Genomic DNA, 17,842 nt, shown 5'->3' with positions numbered 1-17,842 from the left:
GTATTGTTTTGCAAGGGTCCCATTGCTGATAGGCTAACAAGAGAGGTCGGCACTACAAAAGCTTGAGATACTTTTTTTGTAAAAATAACCAAAATAATTGTTTATTATTCATCAAGTAATACTTTATTCACGTGTGTTTGTTAATCACACACCTATGAAATGATTGAAAACAATGTGTCACGGTTTGTGTTAAAATAAATAAATCAACGGCTCAAGTAAGTTCCTCTCAGGCTCAAGCCGTATATGGACAGATTGGTTTGTAAACCGATTAATATATCACTTCAGGATTACATGAATTTGGAAGCGGTGATGTTTAATCTTTTTGTGTATGTACTTGGTAGAAAAATATGAAGACAAAGCAAAACAAAAGGACCAAAAAAAATGAAAAAAAAGAAGCTGAAAAATCCTAAGGTTAGTGAAATTTTATTACGGTTTCTTTCGAATCTGAATTTAAAAAGAATCAACGAGTCCAATACATTTCCCTATCTTTACCAATTCAAAATGAATTTTCATCTTCGAGCCGTTGTTATTAGAAATGGCTTGAAGGTGAGTGCTACACCGACCACAACTATCACATTCAGGACAAAGAACACCATATGGGATCCTGCATGCGTTTTCAAACTTAGTGTTAAGCATAAGTATTATGAACATCCTAAAGAGAGGCTAAATGGGGGAAGTAATGCGATACCTGGTAGAAATGCGGCGTTTAGTCGCCTCTCGCTCCAAGAAAATCTGCCAGCAATAGAGATTTGTGAGTTAAGACATTACTGCTTCTTTGAATACACTTGCTCGTTAAATTCCAAAAATGTCACTTACAAGATGCCAGCACCAGCTGGTCCAACGGTCTTAAAAAGAGACATTGCAGTCATAGCAATTCCATTAGCCGCCCCTCTTTGGCTCTGATCCTGTTGTTTTTGTTGTTTCAAACAAATATAAAGTTAGAAGAGCGCAACTAAAATTTCTCCACAGTTTATAAAAGATGAAAGAACGTCTGTTTACCACAGCTCTATTTTGCAGGATCAACAACCCGGTTATGGCAGACACCTTTATATATACAAAGACAAAACAATTCAGCTGGAGATATATACGAGAAGTATATTAACATAATCTCGTTTTCTGTATATTTATCCTAAATACACACACAAAAATAAGAAAGAAAGAACAGAACTAGAATTTGCTTAACTTACACTTAGCACATTAATAAGGATTGATGCACAATTTAACATCAGGCTTAGACTGAGACCTGACATATCTGCTATAAATGGATAACTCATTTGTATTGGTATCATCAGTGCCTGAAACGAGAGAACTTGTCAGAACAACGATCTCTAACTTGTTGTATTCAAGTTCACTATAATCTGCAGAGAAGCAATAAAGGGAATATCAACTAACCCCAGCAAATCGGGTGACCAGTACAGGTCCTAGCAGTTTCTCGGCGAAAGGATAAACAAAAACCTGAAAAAAGAATAGGCCGAGACCTAAAGCAGAAACGTTGAGAAGTAATAATTAGTCTCAGTTTCATTAGTAAGAATTCTGCTTATATATGATTTTGCTTAACTTTCATGCTGATTCAAATAAACCACAAGTTCTTTCACCTAAAACACAAGACATCAAGAGCGAGGATGTTCTGCATACCTGAGATAGCAAGAACTGTACCAACATCATTGGTTGAGTAGCTCAGACCTCCATATTTCCTTGGACTGTTAGCCCATAGTGCAAATATCTGCATAGTCAGATTACAAGGTATGAGTTTCTTTGTTCAGATAAAGAGAACAGTCCAGTGAAGTGGCAAAGGCTCTAATCTCACAAAACATGGAGTCTTAATACTGTTCCATCAATTTAAATCTGGTAAGATACTTGTCTGTTTCTTCAATGGAATCAACGTGCAAAATCTAGAACCAAGGGATAAGGACCCAGATTAAACCTAGAAACTTCCAAAATGCACCCCACATTCCGATCAGTCCCTACTCAATCCACTGCTCTCAGCTGGGACCATAACTGTCAAAACAGCTACAGTTTGCTAAGCAAAGACTAGGCTAGATACAACAGACCGCACTAGAGAAAAACAAAATAAAAACAGGTAGTCCACTTCACTTTTATTCTTCCAGATAAACACATGTAAAGCGTCTAACCTTGACACCAAATTCTAGATCTTCAATATCATCAAGAAAGTAAATGATAGAATTTGAATGCTCAGCAGTAGAAAACTAATTCTTGACTGAGTCCACTAAATAAGGCATGCAGATGAGAGAGTACGCAGACAATTCTAGCTCAACTACTTACCTCAGAGTATGCAGTATCATGCAGACACAGAACACAATACACAAAGATAGATGACATTAGAGGCCAATTCTTCAAAAGAGACTGAGAAGCTTTTCTATCGTTTTTTCCTGCCTTCCCGGTAGAAGCAGTGGATTCATGAGATCCATCTTCAAGTATTTCGTAGGATTCATCATGTGATGTGCTGTCCTGCTTATGATTGTGCAATGTTTCCTACCAGAGAAAAGAGAAAGAGGCTATAGTGGGTGAACTCTGTGCGAAATATATATTAATAAAGAAGAATCACCAATAAATACAAGGTTCTAAGTAGGAGTTTGAAGAAAATAGAGTACCGGAATGAAGCAGCACAATACTGTCACAAGCAATGCAAAAGCTGATATCGTAAAGCAAGGCAACGCATACCGAAATCTGCATTTGCAATTCGTATATTTATTTCATGAGATTCTATTATATCCATTCTACTAAACTCTTAACAGAGGAGTAAGAAAGAATGTACACCTGCCAAAAATGGATTCTTGGGAGAACACATTGGGATATTTGTCTGCCGGCTAATTTTGGAGAAGATTGAAAAACATAAATTAGAATGCTAGAAAAGCTAAATATGAATCAATACGTAGGCGAAAGAGATGGACACAAGATAAGCTTCAAGCATTTAGAACATAACAAATGGCAAGGTTTTGGAATGCTACTGAAAAATAAAAAACTTGTGGATGTGATCACTTTACCTGTGCCAAAAACCCTCCTAGAGCAGGGCCAATGATCAGTCCAATTCCCCAGGCAGTACTAACCTGAAATAAGTTAAGTTACAAACGTCATGACACCAACAGTTAAAATCATATTAAAACAAATGACGGAGAGAAGCTTACAGCTGACATTGCTGTGGCTTGATATTCATCACGAAATATCTCCGACGCATATGCCTGAAAATTTTCACATTGACAATTGGATATCAGAAAAATGCAACTGACAACCTGGTGCAAAGAACAATAATAGTGGCAACAAAGTGGTCATCACCTTCATGGTTCCAAGCAAACAGTTGAAACTGCCAAGAAGAAACCTAGTGCCAATAGCCATCCAAAAGTTTACGCTCAAGCCAAAAAGAGCGTTGAAGATCGCACTGCAAACAAACAACCTTAATCAGTCATCTAAAGACCAACAGGGGGAGCATTAATAAAAACTATGTTTTCAAGGATACAAACATTGAGATAGTTCCCAAGAGTATAATCGGTTTTCTTCCGTAACGATCAGCCACAATTCCCCAAAACACCGACGTCAATGCTCTTCCAAGCATAAATGAGCACCCTTCCAAGCAGTCAGAAATCAAATTAGAACAAACAGATAGAGAGATATAAGGAAGATTCAGTGCAGAACAATAAAAAAAAAAAAGAGTGTCTTCTCTCACCGACAAATCCAGCATAGAAACCGATATCTTTCTCCGTCTTTGCAACACCAAAGTCATCAATCTATGAAAACAAATGAAGGAGGCATAATATTCAATTAAGCTTCATGATATATGATGATGATGATGATGATGATGATGATAGCCTCCTCTTAAAAACTCTGTAATGAAAAATACTCACCATATAATAGAGGAAAGGATAAAGTGAAGAAATAGGCAGCGCTGCAAACAAATGAGACAAGGCATAATAACGAAATCATTACTTTCAACACAAGAAAAGGTTTCTCACAATAATTAGCCAATTTTTTTTGATTCAGACAGAAGATTAAGCAGCAAAATCATAGTCTGTAAACCTCTCTAAACTAGTTCAAAATACCATTAAATAATTAATTGAGAATTAGAGAAAGGAGAAGGAAAAAGGTGGTTACAAGTGGAGAGGACGATGATCCAAACGAAAGAAAGCTCCAGGTATGGATAACCACGGCGGAGCTGTTTCATCTGCTCCACCTTACACCCGGGGCATCCGTCGTGATACTTGTGATTCTCCAACAACGCTTCCTTGTACTCCTCCGCCATTTCTCCCTTTTTCCGATTCAACTCCAAATAATCAATCAATCAATTAAAATAAATCACGTCCGAATAATTACAGAACCTAGAAAGAAAAAAAAAGGGAATCAGAATCAATTAATAAAAAATCGTAACGGAATATATAAATCAAAATAGGAAAGGAAGAACAATGAGTACCACACACACACACACACACAAACACAGAATCTCTCGTCGTCGTCTCTCTCAATTGCAATTGCTGGAGCAGGGACGTGTGCGAGTTAAAAGAGACCAACAGTCATGTATACTAAGTATTATACAGTGTACGTCTCTATATATATATATATATATTGGAGTGGAGGATGTAAAAGGGCCAAAAAAAAAAGAAAAGGTGGTCACAAGTGTCATCCTAATCCCATCGTCACATGTTCACGGGAGTCCTAACCAACATTTTTGTTTTTTTTACCCCATCATCAGTTTCTCTCATCTCAAATTAATTTTTTTCAAAAAAAATACAAATTTAATTTTCAAATTTTGAAATATTATTTTTTTTAATTAAAAGTAATCTTTGTGTATTTAAGAGTTTTAATTGTAGATATTTAAATTGGGTAGGAGGAATGTTTTTTTGAGGTCACATGTGATAATGCCGACAGGAAGAAACAGACAAACTGAAAGTGGAGGGACGCAAATCAAATACTTAAAGACTAAACAATGTTGTCGACCGATCTATCTTTCTTTCAGGCTTTGCTATGGTTTATCTCATTTTACCAAATCCAATTCCTTCACGTGTGTGTGTATTATACTATAATGTTATTTCGATAATTTTTAACTTGTCTCGTTAGGGGAAAAGACATCCCTACTATTATTTTGAAACACAGTTTATGGACTAAATCTTTGTTTTGTAAAAAATTACAAGAGTATGCCATTGGAGTTATAACCAAATAATATATCTTCATTAAGGGTAAAAACGAAATTTTGTTTATATCCTAAACGGATAAACACGCAGATCTCGGGTTGGATCTTTTAAAATGGTTTTTTTACGTCTAAATAATAAATAAAAGCAATACATTGTGTATTTTGCTAAGAAAATTCTAATAGCATATTGGTATATTTTGGAAGGTGCCAAGTTCAATGCACCTTAGCTGCAATTTTTGCTGTTTCCAATAGTAATTTCACTACGATTTTTTTAAGAATTAGTGAGAAAATCTTATTTCCACAAATAAGCAGATTACACAGATCAAATATAGCACTTGCCATATATGCTTCCAAAACATGAATATTATAGTTTCTATGTATGCTTCCAAATATAATTTAAATTACCATATTCCCATAATATTACCTTTAAATTTGATCTTGATATCTGAGTTTCTTACAAAAATATAGGAATGTATATAATTTCAAAATCCCGAATATAACTGATTCCGTGATTAGTTGTTTTATCATTCATATTTAGCTATCTTCCTGAAATTTCAGGCATAACAGATTCAAGCATTTTTGAGTAAGCTGTTACTAATATTTCCCTACTTTCCCATTTTTAATTTCTATATTTTAACGTTTTAAAGTAAATAAGATTTTTCTTTTATTTGTTATTCAAATTAAATTCGTATCCTATTTTCATGATTGATTCGTATGAGTGATTTCATTCCATATACGTAAGATATTCTTTAACTAACAATATATATACGTTGACTATTTACTCAAATTATAATGGTATATATATTCGATTCCATATGCCTCTAAAATTTCGGGAAATCTGTTGTAGTATAGCTTTGCATCCAATCAATTCATTAATTACCTATCAAAATATATTTTCATAATCCCGCTTAACTTGGTAGTAGTTCCAAATTTGATAAACTGGATTAAATGCGTGTGCAAATTATTGAAAAAAATTAGAAAACCTACTCCTTATTTAAAAATTTATATATACTCTCCTATTCCTGACTCTTCCATCACCGGCTCACATTCGCAATTTACTTCCTACTCCACGTATATCATATTAGCAATTTACAGATGTTGATCTTATATGCGAATGTGAAAAAATGGTGAGTAAGATCAGTTTTTTTTTATTGTATGTTATGACATTCAACCATTAGCACATATTCATGATTTTACATTGTCCGGATTATCTTTAATAATATGTTATTGTGTGTCTGCAGGTAACTTGGTAAATGGTAAATGGTTGCTGTCGAGGTCCAACCATATTATAATATCCAACACCATGAGTTAGAAAGGTTCGGTTTCAATTATCGAAACATATATATACAAATGTTTTCATAGTTAGACAGAAACATAACTCTAATGATCTTATATGAATGCATGTGGTTTTAGTATTTTATTTGGCAAGTACAAACTAACTAAGCAACCCAACATTTTAACAAATATTGCAAACGAGGTGACAACAAAAAGCATAAACGTAATTAAGTTTCATTTCCTATTTAAAACTATGTTGGTAGTTTTTTTTGTTTAGGTTATATCTTTTTTATTTTTTCTTTGTATTTCTCTTGAACATAAGCAGACAAAATTCATGAAAAAGCCTAATATACCGAGAGGTGATAAAGATGAAGACCACAACAACAAAAAACGTCAACAACGTCGACAAAGTTTTTGCTAATTATAATAATATATAAAAAAGTAAATTATTATGGTTTATATGATTTTTAAGGTATGCTGTTACTGTGGAAGCAGGGATGTGTGAGTCGAGGAGCCAAAAATTTAAGGTGAGTCGTGAGCGAAAATAACTATTTCAACCTTTGTCACACCAAATGTTCACCCGATAGTAATTGCGACGGATGCCTTTGATGTTACTTCTGCCAAAAATTTGGTCATTCCAATCATATATCAAATTTAGTCAACTATGTATTAAGCAAATTTATCAATAAATTTATCTTCTTCCTGCTTAGTGTGTCTGTGCATTTGTTCTATAAACACTAATAATATTTGTCCCCTATTATCTCTTGGGTATTAATAATATTTTCTGTAGTAACAAATTAACTTATTAAATTTTAGTTCATGTATCTATCGTAAGCAAATAAATATATATATTCGCATAACAAATTAATAACCAAGTGAGTCAATAAACAAAAGTATGATTCTCTAACAGTTCATTTTCAGATCATCAATTTTTCAGATGTCAAAAAGAGTGACACCAAAAATTTTGTATTATAAATATTATACCAAATAAATATATCTATAAATATAATCCAGCAAATCCATGATCAATAAGTTTTACAACTTAAAATTAATAAATTTATTAAAACAAAATTTTTCTAAAATATATTTACAACCAAAAATTCTTACCCGTATATTACCATATTATATTACCGGATACAAAAAATTAAGATAACAAGAGATGGGACGGGATGGGACAAAACGAGAAGATACTGGACAAGACAAGACATGTTTCCAATTTTAAAATAGATACGTCTAGGTTATATACATGCAATAATCCAACTAAAATTAAATTGAAATATGATATTTGGATTTAACACTCCTAAGTAAACTATGAGAAATATTTTGATTAGTTTAAAAATTATACATGTATATCATTAAATATCACGTAATTATATGAAATAAAAAATAAGAAAAATTCAGTTGTAGATATGACAACAATAAGTTTTATCTCTATGATATTATTATTTTTAAAAACATTAATAGAAAACTGTTGTAGAACGGGTTAATTATTTTATCACTTTTATACGTTAAAACTGAACTTACAATTATTTAAACAAATAACTATATAAATCTTTTATTTTAATATATCAATGTTAAAATGATAATAAGATATGTCAATTAAAGTATAAAACCAAATTTATTAAAGAATTTTTATTAAGATTAAAATTATACTGTTCAACCATTTAAAAACAAACATTAAACTTTACAATTTATGTTACCTACTATGTAATTATTTAAAAGAAAAAATTTATTGGACATAAAATTTCTAACGGGATGGATCGAGACGGGATGAGATGAGACTGGACTGGACGAGATTTAACACCCCATTAAAAAATTACTTTAACATTTTCAACAAAAGCGGGCTTTGCTTGATTATTATGGATGGATTGTAAAAAATTAATATTTTCCACGTGATGAAGATGATGATCATGTTTATTTTTGGTATGAGTAGCGATATTCTACGTATACACTAAAATATTGACAAAACACCGTAAAAGAGTGGCCAAGTATTTTTTTTGGAAAATTCTAATATTATACAATTAAAATTTTACAACCTAAAAGCGTTTATTATTTGTCTGAATATATGTTTTACCAGTGTGTTTTTAAGTAATTGAATTTACTAATTAAGTGCATATACTTTAAAAAATAATAACTAAATTTTGAGAAAAGGTCCATTCTATTTATGGTATTAAGACGAGAAATAATATGTAAACTGAAACGGGTAATTCACATAATGAGAACCAATATATTGAACAATTTTTTTAGAAAAAGTGTCATAAATTTTAGATAAAAATAGGAAATTAAAAAATATAAGTATATAAATTCAAATGTTAAGTTTTCACTAATTTTGATATGGATGCGACATGTAACTAATTATTTTGGAACAGGCAATTTTAAAATTTTGGTATTTTTGAAAACAGATATATAGTTTTTGAAAATTATAATTTTTTTGATAATTTCAACTAACTAAATAAAAAAATATTCAAAGAAAAACTCTGGTATCCCATTTTTATTTTTTACCCAATCTCTTTTAGTAAACATTGTGTAGCGAGTAATAATTTAAAAAAGAACGAACATAAGACGAAAAATTATGATTGATACGGGACGAGACGGGACTAGACGAGACGGGATGAGATGAGACGAGAGGGGATGAGTTCGGATGTGAGGAGATGGGACATGAAAGGACGTATTTCCTATTCCAAAGTAAATACGTTTAGGTTTATTTTAAAAATAATCACATGAAAACAACACAACTTTGCTACAAAACCTGGATTAATATAATTCTTAGTCAACACTTGAATATTGTGTCCCGTGCTGTAGCACGGATTACTACCTAGCCAAAAACTAATAATTAAATTAATTTAATTTAATTTACTACATATACTTAAAGAAATAATAATTAAATTTTGAGAAAATTTTCTGTATATTTATGGTATTAAGACAAGAAATAGTATATGTAAACTGAAACAGGTAATTCAAATAGTAAAAATCAATATATTGAACAATTTTTTTTAAAAAAGGAAAAGAAATTTTAGATAAAAGTACAAAATCAAAAAATACTGGTAGAAAAATTCAAGTGTCAAGCTTTCACTAATTTGGATAAGAATTTATTATGCGACAGTTAATTAACCACTTTGGAACGAGCACTTTGAAAATTTGGTATTTTTGAAAACAATTATATACTTTTTTAAAACTATAATTATTTGGATAGTTTCAACTAACTAACAAAAAAAATATTCAACGAGAAATTTGGTATCCCATCTAATTTTTACCCAATCTCTTTTAATAAACATTGTCTAATGGATAATTATTTAAAAGAGAACGAACGTAAGACAAAAAAAATTGGATAGATATGGGACGAGACGAGACGATATGAAATGAGACGAGACGAGATGGGATAAGACGAGACGAGACGAGAGAAGATGGGTTGGAACATGTGGAGATGGGACGGGACGGGACGTGCATTCCCATTCTAAAGTAAATATAATTATTACTCATTTTATGAATTTAAAATTTATTTGAAATATTTGTCTCGTGCTGTAGCACGGATTACTACCTAATCATCAAAATTAAAGCAGCAGATTCTTTAGTACTACTTTTATACTCGGGGAAAAAACAACTTTATTGTTGAGAATCATAAACAATAGTTATTTAAAAGTGTAAATCATTTAAGCAAAAGGTAGATAAGATAGTAGTGTTTCGTAATTCTAGATATCTGGATAAAATTAGAAAGCAAGTAAGATAACATCGTCGACTGTATTGATTCCAAAGCTTTGGAATCAAAACTGAAACACATTTTTATTAAAAAAAACAAAAACAAAAACAAAAACACTAGTATAGAGATAGTTTTGATGATTGGATAACCAACAATGATTACTTTATTAATAAGTATAAATGTCGAAGTTGACGTCCTAAATGCCATTGAAATGGCCGTACAGACTGTTTTGAAAAAAAGTATACTGATTTTAATAAATGCAGAATATGACGTTCAATGTTTGATGTCCTGAGTGCTTTGAGACTCATACGAATATGCTGCCTTTTTCTTAATATTACCAAATCCTTTTTTTTTTTTAATAAAAATTATTACCAATTCCATATATCTCTAATTTAATACTGATTTTTATTCTTTTTTGTTTTGTTAATGGCTAATTCTATAGTTTTAGTGGTGGTCATAATTGACTCCTCCTTGTGTTTGTGTACTTTGTGCTGCCGCAGAAAGAGGCCAAAAGTACTCTGTGACTGTGCGTGTGGACAGTTCCACGTCAGCGGTATTAGGAGGAACCCACCATAAAAAATCACGAGGATTGAGAGAGCAACGCGTGTTGCCCACACACTTCACTACAGCGCGCTGCTCCCACCCTCCTGCACGTGGGGTCATCACAGACAGTGACACTTGCTTAGTACATGTGACATCATCACACATTCGCAAGCTATGATCCCAATTTTATTGGGCCTTTTCTTATGGGTCCGAAAACAATTGCATTTTGGGTTTGCATATAAACATCATCATAGACTTCATAGTACATATGACTTTCATTTTTGTTTTTCTTTAAAATTAATTGTGTATTCCAAATTTTGTCAAAAGGGAAAAAAAAATAAAAGAGGAAAAAAAAGAAAAAAGAAAGAGAAAATTATCATTTATGCCATATACAGTACCAAACTTTGTTGATTATGCCACTTACTAAAAACCCTTATCCGGCCTGCCATAACCCTCTATTTAAATGACTCTTATACCCTCTTTATTTTGTAATCTAAATCTTTTTTTTTTATGGAGAGTTATATAAAATAGAGAAATAATTAAAGAATTAAATCTCTCATCACTAAACAAAAACACACAAACCTAGATTCGATCCCAGACTGCTCATCTTCCTCCAACACAAGATCATCTTCTTCCATCTCAATCGCTTTCTACATTCTGGCGACAAATTTCCATCTCTTTCGTTCCGCCGGCCGCATGTAATGGACCATCAACCTACTATTCATAAATACTTCATTCAAAAAATTCTGCTTCCATATCTTTCGTCTGATCTGCCTACCTCCACCAGAGATGACCAACGAGTGTTGTCTACTTCCAGAGTATATGCCGACGCTAGGTATGATAGACAACTATTTTGCTATTTTAGGTTTTCTGATTTCGGTGTTTAAAGTATTTTTCTCTCATCTTCTGACCCTAAGTTTTGCGACCCCAAACACACGCATGGTGAATCTCCGAAGGACCAGATCTAACACCCAACCAGGTTTGTCCACTGAAAACTTGTCCTTAGACCTATTTACTGGACTAGATATACTTTCGCTGGCGGACAAAATTTGTCCTTTGATTTACTTATCCTATAGCAAACTTGTTTTGCTTCTGGTAGAACAGATTCAACGGCCAAACATGAATTTGTCCTAACATAATTTTGTTTCTTACAATATTTTGTCATTGGTGTTTTTAGTGACAAGATCTGCTTCGTGGACCACAAATTTTTTAGTTGATAGACTTGAGGATGTCATACTTGCCCATACTCCAACTAGGTAAGTCCTGATGCTTTCACAATGGAAACTAAGCTTACTTTTTTTTTGTCCATCATGGCACTTTCTAGTAACATGGTTGTTGTTCATTATACAGCTATGAAGACGCCTAGTTTGACATTGATGAACTCCCGTAGGACAACAATATGACTGACCAAAGAAGGTATCTCTATGGACTTGTTTTTATCTTGTTGGCCAATTGTATTTTCATTTGTGGACCTGAGTATGCTTACCTTTTGTCTATCTAACATTGTTGTCTATTAAATTTCTGATGGACAAATTTTCAGTTTAAAACATTAAGTCCATCACACTAATTTGTTGTCTATCACACAGGTCTAAAGATGTTCTGACTAATATTGGTGAAGTCCCGGAGGACAAAAATGTTATTGCACAAAGAAGGTATGTCTTGACGGACAAGTTTATCTTTGTTTAGTCCACTACATTTTTGGTCCATCATACGCTTACTTTTTGTCTATCCTTGATGGACCAATTTTCAGTTTAACACATTAAATCCATCACACTAATATTTTGTTGTCTATCGCACAGGTCTAAAGATGTTCTGACTAACATTGGTGAAGCCCCGGAGGACAACAATGTTATTGCACAAAGAAGGTATGTCTTTACAGACAAGTCTATCTTTGTTTAGTCAGAACATCGTACGCTGACTTTTTGTCTATCGATATCCTTGATGGACCAATTTTCAGTTTAAAACATTAAGTCCATCACACTAACATTTTGTTGTCTATCACACAGGTCTAAAGATGTTCTGACTAACATTGGTGAAGTCCCGGAGGACAAAAATGTTATTGCACAAAGAAGGTATGTCTTGACGGACAAGTTTATCTTTGTTTAGTCCACTACATTTTTGGTCCATCGTACGCTTACTTTTTGTCTATCCTTGATGGACCAATTTTCAGTTAACACATTAAGTCCATCACACTAAAATTTTGTTGTCTATCGCACAGGTCTAAAGATGTTCTGACTAACATTGGTGAAGCCCTGGAGGACAACAATGTTATTGCACAAAGAAGGTATGTCTTTACAGACAAGTCTATCTTTGTTTAGTCAGTACATCGTACGCTTACTTTTTGTCTATCCTTGATGGACCAATTTTCAGTTTAAAACATTAAGTCCATCACACTAAATATTTTGTTGTCTATCACACAGGTCTAAAGATGTTATGACTAACATTGGTGAAGTCCCGGAGGACAACAATGTTATTGCACAAAGAAGGTATGTCTTCACAGACAAGTTTATCTTTGTTTAATCCACTACATTTCTGGTCCATCGTACGCTTACTTTTTGTCTATACAACTATTTAGTCTATTAAGTTCCCAATTTTTGTTTAAAAACTATAAGTCCATCAAACTCACATATGTTTTGTCCATCGCCGAGGACAACAATGTTACTGCACAAAGAAGGTATGTCTCTATGGACCAGTTTTGATCATTGTTAAGTCCACTGTATTTTCATTTCTACCCCACAATAGGTTTACTTCTTCTCTATCTGACCATGTTGTCTATTGAGTTCCTAATGGACCATTTTTGTTTTAAAACTTTTAAGTCCATCGAACTCACATGTGTGTTGTCCATCGCACATGTCAAAATTTGTTCAGCATGACATTGGTGAACTAGTGGAGGACAACAATGTTACTGCATAAACAAGGTACTTCTCTATGGACTAGTTTTATCATTGTTTAGTCCAATTCATTTTTATTTATGGAACATAGTATGCTTACTTTTTGTCTATCGAGCCATGTTGTCTATTAAGTTTTATAAGGACCAACTTTTATTTTCAAACAATAAGTCCATCGTCTGTTGTCCATCGCAGAGATCCGAAAATATTCAGCGTGACAATGGTCAACTCTGGAGGTCAACAATGTTACTGCACCAAAGAACTCCACCGACTTCATTTCTTTTTTTTTCCAGATGTGTTTAGGTTTAATGCTGAACAATGACAATTACTCTAATATAGCTTAATTAAAGAGGAAAAAATCTTGCATTAATGCTCCTTTGTCATACGTACAAAACAATCACATCATCAACATTTTTATTTGTTTCAAATCACACGCCTAAAGTCAATATATATATTTTTTCTCATTTTTTTAGTTTAAAGGGTAATATGGTCTTTTGTTCTTGTGGCATATAAATAGAAAATGGCATAATGGAAAAGACAATAATGAAACTGGCATTTCTGAAAACTTTAATTGTGAAAGTGGCATTTCTCACCAAATTCCCTAATAAACCAACTCCACCCAAATTTTAATTGCGGATAACTGATATGACACACAGAGGCTCTATGATGATAAGTAGTAACCCAAGAAAGAATTATCTTCTCTGCTTCCATCCATTGGACCAAAAAGAAGATAGATAAAAATAGAAAAAATCTAAGGTGTGTGAAGCTCTTCAGCTCATCATCCATGGCGACGATACCCACCACTGCCACCGCTACTATGTGTCCCTCTCCTCCTCTCCCTACTATTTCTCCTTTACTCAGAACTACTCACCAATGCCAACCTTCTCCTTCTTTATCATCATCCCCTTTTTCCATAAAGCTTACTACTCCTCTGTTTTGCGGTGAGGCCACGCTAGATAGAGCAGCTGCTGAGAGCTCCGTCATGATCAAACCTGAGAAATGGGGTACTCAATCAGAGAAAAGGAGGAAGAGAAGGAGGAGAAGAAGAGGAGGTTTCGAGCGTTTGGATGCTGAAGAAGATGAAAATGCTGGCACGGAAGAAGCAGAAACAGAGACGATTAGTGTTCCTGTTGTTGGAGCTTCACGATCTGGTTTTTTGAGTCGTTTAGAGGAGGTTCAGCTTTGCTTGTACCTCAAGGTATATATCTTTAATTACCCAATGGAAAGATTTTAAACTTTCTTTAGCTTTTTTGGTAACTGTACCTTTTTCTACAGGAAGGAGCAAAACTTGAAAATTTGGGAACAAGTATTGAAGAGAACCAAATGGTATCAGTTCTATTGTCAAGTGGCAAAGGGAAGAAGAAGCGTAGTGCAAATGAAATATTATGCAGAAGAAAAGAAGCTAGAGAAAAGATTACACGGTGTTACCGTAGGCTTGTAGTCTCTATTGCAACAGGGTACCAAGGGAAAGGGTTGAATCTGCAAGATCTGATTCAAGAAGGAAGCATAGGGCTTCTACGAGGAGCTGAGAGATTTGATCCTGACCGTGGCTACAAACTTTCAACTTATGTCTACTGGTGGATCAAACAAGCCATCCTAAGGGCTATTGCACACAAGTCTAGACTTGTTAAATTGCCGGTGAGTCCCCAAACCTCTCACATTTTGATTGGATTAAGAGATGAATATGTTTGTTAGATATATGCATCAACCATAGTACTATTTCTATACATAGAAAAAGTAAACTCTAATAGGATGCTCTTTGTTCTGGGAAGTGAAGTAATTAGTGAATACATCGTTTTAGTTTGTTGTGTGTAGGGAAGCATGTGGGAGATGACAGCAAAAGTTGCAGAAGCTAGTAATATTTTAACCAGAAAACTAAGGCGGCAACCTAGCTGTGATGAGATTGCAGAGCACCTCAACATCCATGTATCAGCGGTTAGACTTGCTGTGGAGCGGAGCAGATCTCCTGTTTCTTTGGACAGAGTCGCGTCTCAAAATGGCCGCATGACATTGCAGGTACTTCAAAAAAATTTCCATGAAAATGCAAAGTAGAGAGATAGAGAATTTGGACTGATTTATTTCTCATGTTCAGGAGATTGTACGTGGACCGGATGAAACAAGGCCAGAGGAGATGGTGAAAAGAGAACACATCAAGCATGAGATTGAGCAGCTTTTGGGAAGTCTCACCGCGAGAGAATCTCGAGTATTGGGACTCTACTTTGGGCTCAACGGAGAGACTCCAATGTCCTTTGAAGAGATTGGCAAGTCGTTGAAGCTTTCAAGAGAGAGGGTGAGGCAAATCAATGGCATTGCTTTGAAGAAGCTACGAAATGTACATAACGTGAATGATTTGAAAATATACTATTCCTCTAGTGAATAAAGCAAATACTTGGTTGTTCCAAAATATTAATATATATATATAGCAATTACAACTAAAAACACATATTGGATTTGGGTTATACTGTACAAATGGAGAAAACGAATTACAAAAGGTTTTTATTACTGCTCTCCTTTATGGAGATTATGGAGAATATAGAGTGAAGCAGAGGACAAGAAGATGCAAACGGAATAACTGAGCAAATCGAGACCAGTGGCGATGGTAACCATCTTGCTTCTCTCGAACATCTTCACTAGAAGAATCATAACAATAACATGTCCAACTTTGGTTTTCAGCTCATCCAATGAGCTGATCTTCATCCACTTCGGTCTCTCCTTCATGGCAAACATTCCAAAGAGAGAAGAGTTTTGAAGTGCACGATCGGATTCCGGAGCGACATCATGAGGCGAGTGACTGATGAAGAGTCCATACAAACCCATACTAAATATTAACATAACTGTCCCAGCCAGATAAACATCTGCAAATCACACTATGTATGAGTATTTTTGAGGAAACAGACCGGCTTATATCATATATTAGCAATCAGTTTTACCAATAGCTTCGACCAGGCGTAAAACCATCTGGCCTGTGTGGATGCCTTTGGAACAGTTAGTCCAGTAGACTTTATATGCCTCCACGATGTAGACACACCCCTACATATTGAGTCATTAGACTCTCATTACATTAGTACTACATATGTGAAGCAAAAACATTACAGACTAAAACTAAACCACGAAGTTGTTTACATTGAGGAAGCAGAGTAGCGAACCAGCCAACGAACCTCCTACAGCCAAAAGCGCCAAGAACCGGAAATCAAATATAATCTGCTCCATCCACACACACAGATACATCAAAAAAACGAAACACTCCAAAGTCTCTGATAAATATAGAAGGTTTTGAATCAATGAGTTTACCCTCTCAACGTTGGCTTCGGTGGAACGAAAGAACTGAGCAAATGGGCTGTTGTCCTTGGGAGTTGTTGTTGTTCCATAAGAACTGGTCAACGTGGTACCGTTGACGGGGATTGAGGTAGGAGCCGATGCCGATGACTCCGGAGACGATGATGAGCCAAGAGTTGCTAACGGCAAGTGGAAACGGCGGCGCGTGGGTAATTTCACTACTAGATATCTCGGGACGGAAACAGAGAGCGGAGTGGCGGAGATTAACGAAGAGAGAGCCATTAGGTAAAGTGATTGTCTAAACAAAGGAGGCGGAGGCACAAGTAGAGTAGAAGAAAAGATCAGTACGTCGTCGGTGGGGAACGCGGAGGATTAGGCGGGAGAGAAATATGTGGTGTGTAGATGAAGTTGTATTTTATTATTTTTTTTGTTTCTTTATTAATTTTAAACCAAAACAGTCAATTCGTGCATTATATAAATTCCAAAGTGTTTGTGCCTAAACCTACCTTAAGTTTCATCTTAAATGTAAAATAGTGAGAAATATTTGATCAGAATCTATATACTAAAATAATTACGGTGGCAAAAATAAATAAAACTAAGTATCAGTGAAAATTGGACTAGTAGTAGGTAGATTCAATCGTTGATCTAGATCCGTTTAAAAATATTAAACCACTCCGAGTGTCACGCCGGTTTGTGGTTGGTGAGATTTAATTTAAACAGTATAAGGTTTTATAGAATAAATTAATACTGAAGTTCGGATGATTAAGATTTGAGTTAGTGGGGCATAATAAATTAATAACATTTTGATGAATATACCTGTACGTTTACAGTATATAGATAGACTATAGATAGATCGATTTATAGTTAGGCAACTGGAGAGAGGATATAATGGTAAATTAATCTATACACACTGTGCCACGCTGGTATTGACGGCTTGTGTGTTTTGTGACTTGTGTGACCTCTCTCCCACCACTCTCTCTTCCTCTACTACTGCTAATATAAACTTAAGCCAGCCAGCACAGT

General features: G+C 34.2%; 3 protein-coding genes and 2 long non-coding RNA genes across 6 annotated transcripts; 3 read left to right on the top strand and 2 right to left on the bottom strand.

Moving 5' to 3' along the window:
- Nucleotides 1-402: 402 nt before the first annotated feature.
- LOC104769593 (protein ZINC INDUCED FACILITATOR 1) lies at nucleotides 403-4,715 on the bottom strand. The gene is made up of 18 exons (XM_010493846.3): nucleotides 4,424-4,715; nucleotides 4,108-4,331; nucleotides 3,861-3,901; nucleotides 3,683-3,743; nucleotides 3,480-3,582; nucleotides 3,295-3,397; nucleotides 3,147-3,200; nucleotides 3,006-3,068; nucleotides 2,779-2,828; nucleotides 2,613-2,688; nucleotides 2,284-2,493; nucleotides 1,636-1,723; nucleotides 1,393-1,478; nucleotides 1,188-1,295; nucleotides 1,000-1,044; nucleotides 817-905; nucleotides 689-732; nucleotides 403-604 (listed from the first exon to the last, which is right to left on the bottom strand). The coding sequence occupies exons 2-18, from the start codon at nucleotides 4,253-4,255 to the stop codon at nucleotides 510-512; spliced, it is 1,464 nt and encodes a 487-aa protein (XP_010492148.1). The 5' UTR covers nucleotides 4,256-4,331; nucleotides 4,424-4,715; the 3' UTR covers nucleotides 403-509.
- Nucleotides 4,716-11,213: 6,498 nt separating this feature from the next.
- LOC147918489 (uncharacterized) lies at nucleotides 11,214-12,309 on the top strand. Its single transcript, XR_015592130.1, has 5 exons — nucleotides 11,214-11,490; nucleotides 11,573-11,634; nucleotides 11,833-11,911; nucleotides 12,006-12,071; nucleotides 12,242-12,309. It is a non-coding gene; the product is annotated as an uncharacterized LOC147918489 (long non-coding RNA).
- Nucleotides 12,310-13,087: 778 nt separating this feature from the next.
- Nucleotides 13,088-13,854, top strand: LOC147918488 (uncharacterized). Its single transcript, XR_015592129.1, has 3 exons — nucleotides 13,088-13,329; nucleotides 13,472-13,573; nucleotides 13,739-13,854. It is a non-coding gene; the product is annotated as an uncharacterized LOC147918488 (long non-coding RNA).
- A 228-nt stretch (nucleotides 13,855-14,082) lies between these two features.
- Nucleotides 14,083-15,947, top strand: LOC104769591 (RNA polymerase sigma factor sigD, chloroplastic). Of its 2 annotated transcripts, none has more exons than XR_015592498.1 (4): nucleotides 14,083-14,741; nucleotides 14,819-15,181; nucleotides 15,345-15,559; nucleotides 15,636-15,947. XR_015592498.1 is itself a non-coding variant. In XM_010493844.3 (4 exons), exons 1-4 carry the CDS (start codon nucleotides 14,328-14,330, stop codon nucleotides 15,921-15,923), a joined length of 1,266 nt encoding a protein of 421 aa, XP_010492146.1. In that variant the 5' UTR covers nucleotides 14,174-14,327; the 3' UTR covers nucleotides 15,924-15,947. The 2 variants fall into 2 exon arrangements, 1 of the variants encoding a protein (XP_010492146.1); XM_010493844.3 differs by having other exon boundaries at nucleotides 14,174-14,741; nucleotides 15,359-15,559.
- Nucleotides 15,933-17,604, bottom strand: LOC104769592 (uncharacterized). The gene is made up of 4 exons (XM_010493845.3): nucleotides 16,835-17,604; nucleotides 16,667-16,744; nucleotides 16,474-16,573; nucleotides 15,933-16,398 (listed from the first exon to the last, which is right to left on the bottom strand). Exons 1-4 carry the CDS (start codon nucleotides 17,099-17,101, stop codon nucleotides 16,043-16,045), a joined length of 801 nt encoding a protein of 266 aa, XP_010492147.2. The 5' UTR covers nucleotides 17,102-17,604; the 3' UTR covers nucleotides 15,933-16,042.
- Between the last annotated feature and the right edge of the window lie 238 nt (nucleotides 17,605-17,842).

This window comes from Camelina sativa, chromosome 20 (genome assembly GCF_030686135.1).
Source record: "Camelina sativa cultivar CO46 ecotype springtype chromosome 20, ASM3068613v1".
NCBI classification, from domain to species: Eukaryota; Viridiplantae; Streptophyta; class Magnoliopsida; order Brassicales; family Brassicaceae; genus Camelina; species Camelina sativa.
Note: the sequence above shows the minus strand (reverse complement) of the source record. Positions and strands in the feature narration are given on the sequence as shown.

Excerpts from the sequence above, each read along its gene's own strand:
- LOC104769591 (XM_010493844.3), top strand. The coding sequence starts at position 14,328 with ATGGCGACGATACCCACCACTGCCACCGCTACTATGTGTCCCTCTCCT. Across the intron at positions 14,742-14,818 it reads AGCTTTGCTTGTACCTCAAG|GAAGGAGCAAAACTTGAAAA; the intron begins GTATATATCTTT and ends CTTTTTCTACAG. Across the intron at positions 15,182-15,358 it reads CTAGACTTGTTAAATTGCCG|GGAAGCATGTGGGAGATGAC; the intron begins GTGAGTCCCCAA and ends TGTTGTGTGTAG.
- LOC104769592 (XM_010493845.3), bottom strand. The coding sequence starts at position 17,101 with ATGGCTCTCTCTTCGTTAATCTCCGCCACTCCGCTCTCTGTTTCCGTC. Across the intron at positions 16,574-16,666 it reads CGCTACTCTGCTTCCTCAAT|GGGTGTGTCTACATCGTGGA; the intron begins GTAAACAACTTC and ends CTCAATATGTAG. Across the intron at positions 16,399-16,473 it reads ACGCCTGGTCGAAGCTATTG|ATGTTTATCTGGCTGGGACA; the intron begins GTAAAACTGATT and ends TGTGATTTGCAG.
- LOC104769593 (XM_010493846.3), bottom strand. The coding sequence starts at position 4,255 with ATGGCGGAGGAGTACAAGGAAGCGTTGTTGGAGAATCACAAGTATCAC. Across the intron at positions 3,902-4,107 it reads GATCATCGTCCTCTCCACTT|CGCTGCCTATTTCTTCACTT; the intron begins GTAACCACCTTT and ends ATTTGTTTGCAG. Across the intron at positions 2,494-2,612 it reads TATTGTGCTGCTTCATTCCG|GAAACATTGCACAATCATAA; the intron begins GTACTCTATTTT and ends TTTCTCTGGTAG.